Source organism: Sphaeramia orbicularis, chromosome 3 (genome assembly GCF_902148855.1).
Source record: "Sphaeramia orbicularis chromosome 3, fSphaOr1.1, whole genome shotgun sequence".
NCBI lineage: Eukaryota > Metazoa > Chordata > Actinopteri > Kurtiformes > Apogonidae > Sphaeramia > Sphaeramia orbicularis.
In genome coordinates this window covers 53,887,784-53,896,905 of record NC_043959.1, presented here as the reverse complement: position 1 = coordinate 53,896,905, position 9,122 = coordinate 53,887,784, and the positions used below count along the sequence as shown (strand labels likewise).

Genomic DNA, 9,122 nt, shown 5'->3' with positions numbered 1-9,122 from the left:
CAGAGCAGTCATGTTTGGTTCATTAATTACAAGTCAGCACTTTTTTCTTTTTTTTTTTTTTTTTAGAAATGACCTGCCTCAGAGAATGAATCTTATGCCTCTTAATTTTAATAAGATGAACTGGAAAACATGATGTTTTCAGTGTCTATGATGAAGTGTTTTTACACATATATATTGGCTTGTGTACAGTTATACAATAGATTCATAAGTATTCCAGTGTAAAGCATCTGTAAAGCGAATGTATTGTCATGTGCAGACAGTGTTTTTAAGTAGATCTGGTAGATCTGAGACAAACATTTGTTTTGAGTAAAATTCATTCTCTCATTAATTCTCACAATTTGACATTTTGGCCCAAAACTGTAACTTGGAAACTACAGCCAACCAACATTTATGACTTTATTTTTCTTTATTAGTGACTCAAACTTGATAAAATTTCCCTACTTTTGCTCTGGAAGCATTTTACTTATAGCCCAGTGTAATAATACAGACATTATCAGTTATTAGATATTATTATTATTTTGGCTGTAGTAGTGGTAGCACTATTATTATAACAATATGTCACTGTATCATTGGAGTTAGATACATAATAAGTGTATCTAGTTGATACCTGTCACTTATTTAATTTACATATTTTGTCAGTATATTTGGAGCAAAATAAATGGCTTATCCTGTACTACACATTTGACAAGCAAAAAAAAAGAAAGGGAAAAAAAGACACAGACACCACATTTGCATTAATATTGGTCTCTTTTAGTTATTCAGGAAAAAAAACACATCACATGTTCACCATTCATTCAACTTTTTTATATACACATATAAGAGGCTTATTTTAATACTTTTAAAATATTTGTACAAAATACACTGTTCTCCCTTTATAATATGTTTATCTGAAGATGCATTTTACTGCAAAAGGTCAGCAGATGTGCGTTGTTAATTTTTGTAAATCTGATGGGCTTATTGAGGGGTTGTACATATTATTGCATGCTTAAAGACAATTATTGCATAAGTCATTTCTTTGCAGGCTTCAGGGTGAAGGAGTTGCCATTACTGTAACTTCCATTTTTTTCCCTGACCAACTGGGCTGATGTTTCTGGGAAGGTTTTGCTGGAAATGATACTAAATGTGATTACCAAGTTAAAGATGAGAGACAGAACTACTTTGTGGTTTGAACTTCAGTCCGAGTATTTTCAAACTTGGCAAAAAAACACTCAAATGTTGAGTTTCATAAACCTGAGGAGAGTTAGTAACTGATGGAAACAAACACTCACCGCGAATCAGAAGTTAAAGCAACACCACTCCCTTAAGGTTTCATCAATGTTATTACTGTGTTGCAAACATAAAATGTTTAGGAAATTGGCAAAGGTTCCGTGAAATGGAACAGTGGTTCTATACAAGAGGAAAGAGGAGATACAACATATCAGGCCAGAGTAGAGTAACAGTGTTTCCACACTCCTACTACAGTCTCTAAGACAATTTCAGGCAGTGATTTTTTTTTTTTTTTAGTTTTTTTTTTTTTTTTTTACAGATGTGGCTCTGCCTTTGCTGACCTGTAACACTGGGTTAGTTCAATTGGCAATACAACCCATCATACTCATGTCAGTCACTCGTGTACATATGGACAAAAGCAAACACACAGTCACACACATACATTATAGCCTAACATACGTTAAGACACACTTCAGTCAGTCCAACCCAGATACACAGCGAGATTCTTGCATGACAAGAAAAAAAGATAGAAAACACAGTGAAATTGTTGAGAACAATATGTCTAGCTCAAAAACAAGAAAAACATTGGAGTATTTGCGTGTCTGTTTTAAAACAGTACAGGTTTTTGTGATATAAAAAAACATACCTAAACAACTATTTTTTGTGTTTTTCAAAAAAGAGAGTTTTATAAAAGTGATGACTGGCACTGTTTGGGATCCTGTTATCACTGGAAAATCCATGAGGCTACATAACCAGCTACATAGATTTGGAAATACAAAATCTGTCGTCTGTGTAGATGCTCCCGTCATGGACTACAACTATACTACACATGCACTGGTTTTTGGCGAGAGTGAGTGATGACGGTATAAACGTCAATGCGGACGAGTGCCTTATTAAGCATAGCACAACACAACACAACTGGTGAACAACAACAACAAATCATGTACCTTTAACAGAATCTGAGGTGCTGACTGGTAAGCTTCACAGCAGGCAGTTTTGCGTATAAATAATTATTAACTACAGGGAAAACTTTTCTCAAAAAGCCAGAGCTATCTCACAAAAGAGGAAAATGACACTTTTAGGCAGCCGGTAGGGCAAAACAATCAGTAACATACCGTTCTTCTCACAATCACAACTAAACTTACCCTGAGAAACAAACTAAGTGATGGCTCTATTGCATCTCTGCATGCAACTTGAAGGTATGCTCATCATTAATTTTTAACACTCTAAACTCAAGGTGCCGGACATATTAAATTATACACTAGCTCAATGTTTTTCAACCTTGGGGTCGCGACCCCACATGGGGTTGCCTAAAATTTCTAGTAATTGATATATATATATTTTTTAATTACTAATAAAAATATTTTTAATAGATATTTAGATATTTCATTATAATTAAAACACCACACACTTTTCCTAATAAAAATCAAGTTAGAATAAATGCAGAGTATAATATCTGAGAGGGCATATTTTGATTGACCTGATCATGTGACCGTGTGCGTTACTACGTTTCAACCTGCCTGGAAACGGTCGCAGTCAGAAAACTGGACCGCTAAGGCATCTCCAAGAGAAAAAGGTCTCTGTTTTGAATGTCTGGGGTCGCCAGAAATTTGTGATGTTAAAATGGGGTCACAAGCCAGAAAAGGTTGGGAACCACTGCACTAGATCCTCTGATATTTTGGGAAATTCACTCGCTATATCAATCAGAATTTGCTATAATGTGCTTATTATAGGTCAGGCTATTTTCTTTGATTCTTGTGTCACAATTATTTGTTCATTTTCTTCAACTTTTTTTTCATTAAACTACTGTAATGATAATTTAGCAAACTACCATATTATTAATAAGCATGCAGACAAGCAATAAAGCATACACCGATTTGTAGGACTCAAAGTAAGCATTAAAATCATCATTAACTAATGTACAGTTACACAGGGACTTAATACCCAACCACACAGAACAGGGCTTTAAATGAAAAGTGGATATGAATTAAAATATTTGTTAACACACTGATTTAAGGTTTAAAATTTGGGCCAACAAGCAGGTGCATTGAAGTGAGTTTTAATAGCTACAAATCAAGCTGCTCTGGGCTGTGATTGGTCCCTTCTTGTGTGCCCTCGACCTTCACAGCCTTCCTGAGGAAGTTGGGAAAGAAATAAAAAAAAGAAAGAAAAGAAAAAAAAACAAAAAAAACATGGGGACAACAATACCCAAAAATGGGGAAATTACAGTCCTTCCTTCTAGAGTTTGGTCTGTCAAATGTAAAATATGAATGAACATTTCAACAACCACTAAAATACAAATCAAACAGATAAAATAAGCTTTTTGAAAGTGTGCTGCGAGGCTTGTTCATCCATACATTTCGAGGCAATTAAAGTGCGTGTTGGTCACTGTCAAAACTGTCCAGTGAAAAACGTTTGTTCTCTCACAGAAAGGAGACGCAATTAGATGAATGCAATGATTATCTTCTTCATTCTTCGTATGTTTCCTTTTTCTCCACTACTGTTCCTGTTTTTCGTGCTGATTCTGAGGTCTGTTTTTCCGTTAACTGGAGTGATGCACCTTGAGACGCTGCAGAAAAGTCCCTGTACACAGCTCATCCAGTCTAGTAATGGTTCCCATGAATCTTATTTCCCTTTAAACCACAGTTTAAGCCAGTCAAGCAGGTGACGTTAACTCCAATGCAGCGTCAGTTGTATGTTTCTGAACGAAAACCTTTAAGTGGACCGAGCTGCACTGGTGTAATTAGGTCACCTTTTCTGACTTTTCTTGTAGTTTTCTTTAGGGAAAAACAAGACTTAAAACTCATTACTGGACACAGAGCATTGTTAAGCTGGACTTCTCTACAGTAAAGGAAATGCTGGTTCTGGGCATCGTAGAAATAGTTTGCAGGGCCATGGCTAGATGGAGTAGGTGGAGCTCTCAGACTGCTGGCGGATGTAGCACTGAAAACTCTTGTCTCCAATTGGATGCTCCCTAAGGAAGAAAAAAAAGGTGAAGTTGGCAGAAGGGCATAGTGTATTAGTTTGACATTTGATCCATGTTACATGTTCTGCTTGTGGACTGTACACGTGCCCCCCCTGCTGGTTAAAAGTATAATGCTCAGTCAGATTAACCCATAAAGACCCAGTGCTACTTTTATGGTCATTCCTAAATGAACTTTTCTCTATTTTTAACCTTTCTCAAATGATTTATCACCATTTATTCTAATATTATGATCTGAATTTTGCTTTTTTTTTTTTTTTTTTTAATTCCAAACAGTCTCATAACATTACACAGGGCATCACTGGTACAAAGTACACTGTTCTCTCTCTTTTTTTTTTTTTTTGAAAAAGATAAAAGGTGTCAATATTGCTCACTGAAAGAAAAGGAAAAAGAAAAAAAAAAGATAATTTGTGAATCTTTGTTGCATGAATATTGTCATACAAATATAGACTTTGCAGTGCAATACATAACAAAGGAGTAATTTGTGAAGATCAATGCTTTTCACCGTCATCCTACTTTATAGAACAATAACATGAATAGGAATAAACAAGCATATTTACATTTACTTACTGAATTTTGCATTTTTAAGTGAAAATCAGGTATTTTCCTGTATTTAGTTAACTGATCATGTAGATGTTCATAAAAGCTCAGATTATAGTTTGAGGGTTATAATATCAAAAACAGAGAAAAGTGAAGGAAAAGTGAGTTTTTCAGTGAAATATATCATTAACTGAACATAAACCCAGCATGTCCTCCCACTGTCATTGATCCAACTCCATGGGTTTTACTGGTGAATCACTGTTGTAGAAGGTAACTACAGAGCCTCTGAGCGTCCAAATGGATCATATCTGATGACTATGACATGATGACAAACTGCATTTTACATCAGTTATTTACATGTATTGACTGGATTAGTGGATCAACAGTTATTTGACTTTTTAATATCAGTAAATGATTTTGGTCCCTGTTGGATGTTTGGGTCTTTATAGATTAAAACACATTTTTATTGCTACCATTTATTATGTAGTCCACAGTCTACAGTAGTTTAGTTCACAGTAACAGAAAAACCTGATGTTAAGGCATACATAAACAAAACGTTACTTACTGGCTGCCTATCTTTGTCTTCTTGAACTTGTCTCGTTTATACTTGGTGTGCTGCTGCTCCAAAGTCTGCACGGCTGAAACGATCTGCTTCAGGATTTTGTAGGTCTCCTGGGGGTCGTCGATGACAAAGCTGGAGTACTCCTCCTGTTCAGGGCCGTCGTACACAGACTTACTACCACAGGCCTCTGCAGGGGAGGACAGACAGCAGAGTGAGACGGAACAAGCCAAAACCGGAGAAAGCGTGAACGTAAACACAGATGACAACTTAAGCGAACTCCTGACCTTGCATCTTGATCAGTTTGGTCATATATGTGCTGAACAGAGAGTAAATCCTCTCAGTTTCTCGGTCTCCATCCACATCGAGTTGAATGTTGGCAGGGAGGCCGCTGGAAAAGAACAGTCAGAGCAAAGAAGAAATATAAAACAGTAGCTTACACAATATTTAACACAAGTGATGCCAGGCACAACAAACCCCGCCCCTCGCACACATTTCGCCCAATTTAAGTAAATAGGAGGATTTTAAAAATTCATAAAAAATTGGAATTTTGACCGACTTTTCCCAAAATTTTATGACATCTATTCTGGATCACTGGCAATCTATAAACCAAATTTGGTATGAATTTAACCAATAGTTTTGCTGCTAGAGTGTTAACAAACAAACAAAGAAACAAACAAATCAAACCAAAAACAATACCCCTTGCCTACCCTTCGGAGGGCGGGGTAATAATATATTAGATTCAGATTCAGATTCAAGTTTGTTTGTCATATCAGCATATAAAAAAAATACACAGAAACAAAATATTGTACTCAGGTCCCCGACTGTCAGCAGCATTTAGTAAAAATAGTATAAGTTACTGATAAAATAATAAAATACTGATATAAAAATAGCTGGCACTTTATTTGGAGAGTCCACCTACAGAGACGTTATACAGCACAGGAAACTTTTCAAATGTTTAAAAAAAATGGTAAAAAAAAAAAAAAAAAATGTAAATGACATATACTGATAAAGTACATGGAGTTTTTGTTCAACTCCATGCATGCAGCTAAAATATTGAATATCAAACAATAACCGACACAGTTCAGAAATTAGATGGTCCTCTGAAGAGTGAGATCCTGTATCTGTGACACATGAGTCAATGTCCAGCCCCTTTAGGAGACCACCTGTAGATCCAGTCCCATTCATTTCAAAAGTAAATGTGAACACAGATTACAATATATTTGATCTTAGCCACGTACAGTATCCTCTGAACATTCTGACAAAACAACCCGGATAACAAATATATTAACTCCTTTAGCCCTATCAGCCTGCCCGCGGGCCGAAAAAATTATACTAATATTCATCTACTATAAAAATATAATAAATCAGGACAATGGATGTTTTTTTTCAACTTTTGCTCAAAGTTTAGACCCTAATATTAATAAAAGTACATCAAAAGTGTATTTTAGTGCAAACTTTAATGTTCAAACATGATTTTTTATCTTTGTGGGGTGAAATATACGCTATTAAAAATCTCCGACACGAACAATTAATTTATGCATATCATCGTCAATCCAACCGAAAAAAAAACAGGCGAGGATAAAAAATTCCAATTTCTCTTTTAGTTTGTTACAGTTTACTCAGGCATAGTAATAGATACAATATTTTAGACAATGGGAATAGATTCTGTGAGGTCTCTAAATGTCCATAGACACCAAGAACATCCATATGAACCTTATTATTGTGAAGTAATTCTTCATTTACTTTGGGTATGTCTGTTTAGGCGTTTTTCCCCTGAAAATATGGTCAGGGTTAAACAGGTTAAAGAATGATATTTACCGGTAAGAGCCAAAATTGTATTGAATTACAATGACATGTAGACCTAATTAATCTACTTTTAACCTTCCTTGTAACATTCTGAACCTTCAACCAGTAAAGAGACAGGACATGTAACATTGCATACTCCTGGTAAAGCTTGTAATGTATTATATTTGTTAAAGGGAATCTTTGCTCAAAATGGTTGAACGTTACAAATATGACACAGATTATCAAATAAAGTGACGCAGCCTATCCAAATATAGTGTTGCCAGAGCCAGTTGTTGAAAGTCCACATACCCAGTGCAGGGTGTACACCCAGGGGCCGTGTCAGCTGAGAGTTTGCAGCAGAGCCAGTGGCCGTTGAGGTAAGCTGAAGGATGGTAGGTGCTCAGGCGTTTGCGATTGCACTGGCTGACTTTGGTCAGGATATCGATCCAGTCACGTGCCTCAACGCAGTTGTTGGCCTGGATGTACAATGCTCTCTCGGGCTGAATTACCTGGAACATCTAGACCAAGATGAGGGGCAAGAAATGAACAGAGACACAATTAATACAAAGTTTCTAGTAACACATTAAGTTTGATTCTCAGGTTCAGGTGACTTTATTGGTACCCGTATATGGGACTGGTGGTTCTGAAGATGCTAATTGCTTGTGTGAGAAGTTTGAGTTTGTTTCAACAGTGGTTGCTGATGTGGGGTTCTTACATTTTTCATCTTGAAGGACTCCTCCTCCAACCTCTCCACAGCCAGGATGTTCTCGATGGGAATGCTGCACAGAGCACACTCTCCTGGAGGCAAAAAGAAACACATCAAACAGAGAAAACATACAATAGGATTGATATTAAAGCATATTAACCCACAAAGACCCGGTGCTACTTTTGTTGCAGCTCCCAAATGATTTTTTCCTCTACACTTAACCTTTCTTAAGTGATTTATCACAATTTATTGTAATATTACACGTCACCCCGTTACTTATTGAGTTACACTGGCTACCCATAGCTGCCCGCATCAAATTCAAATCCTTAATCCTAGCCTACAAAATTCTCAGTGGGTCTGCTCCTACCTACTTAGGTGCACTGATAAAAGCTTATGTTGCCCCACGACCACTCCGCTCATCTGGGGAACGTTGTCTGGTGGTCCCCAGACTTTGTACAAGACAATCCAGGCTCTTTTCATGGGTCGTTTCACGTTGGTGGAGCGTTCTACAGAGCACTACGAGAACAGAGGCGTCCCTGCCTATCTTCAAGAAGTTCCCGAAGACCCAGCTCTTCCGAGAGCACCTCCTGACCTAGCACTGTCAGACATTCCATTTTAAATATTTTAACCCTTTCATGCATAGGTCACTACAGTGGACAGTTCTTCTCCAGCTGTTCTCTTCTATATTCATGGGTTTTGTTGTTTTAGTTCCATATCAGCCAACACAGTGGACACTTCTGCATCATCCCATACACTGACATTCATACCATTACTGTAACTGTGCTGTTCTTGATAAACCTGATCTGTACGAACATGTTTGAGTGTAAATCAATTGTTATTTGTTAGACAAAAGTTTGCTTTTTTTTTGCATATTATCTCCATGAAGTGAGTAATTATTAGCATTAGAATATGTTAAAATGTGAGAAGACATCAGATTAGCAGCATTAAAAATGATTTTATTTCATTGTTTTCATATCACTTTCGGATATTTGGTTTTAAACACGTTTCTTTACTTCAAAAATTAAATGCATGGATATTTTTGTAACTCAATAGAAAAAAAACTCAATCACATTGTTTTTTTCATGGCTAAGGAGGAATAAAAACACTCAAAAAATAAATCTTGACTCAGGTTCTCACAATTCATGCATGAAAAAGTTAATAAGGTTTTTCCCAGGATTATCACAGATTTTCCTAGGATTATCTCTGCACCTGCTGTGGTGGTCCTGCCTCTCTCCTGCCTTCATCATCATCACTCACTTATCCTCAACTGCCTCCATGTGTCTCCCCCTACTCCCCCCTTCTCCCCCTCTCCCCCAGTTTCTATCTCTATTGCTCTCTCT

At 36.7% G+C, this 9,122-nt stretch overlaps 1 protein-coding gene across 2 annotated transcripts in view; it reads right to left on the bottom strand.

Moving 5' to 3' along the window:
- Positions 1 to 2,963: 2,963 nt before the first annotated feature.
- rasa3 (RAS p21 protein activator 3) overlaps positions 2,964 to 9,122 on the bottom strand; it is a 48,592-nt gene continuing 42,433 nt past the window's right edge. For both annotated transcript variants that reach the window (XM_030121468.1, XM_030121475.1), the window contains 5 exons: positions 7,792 to 7,874; positions 7,386 to 7,594; positions 5,576 to 5,679; positions 5,295 to 5,478; positions 2,964 to 4,180 (listed from right to left, as the gene is read on the bottom strand). In XM_030121468.1, coding sequence (XP_029977328.1) covers positions 4,105 to 4,180; positions 5,295 to 5,478; positions 5,576 to 5,679; positions 7,386 to 7,594; positions 7,792 to 7,874 — 656 coding nt within the window. In that variant the 3' untranslated portion in view covers positions 2,964 to 4,104. The remainder of the gene's footprint in view (positions 4,181 to 5,294; positions 5,479 to 5,575; positions 5,680 to 7,385; positions 7,595 to 7,791; positions 7,875 to 9,122) is intronic.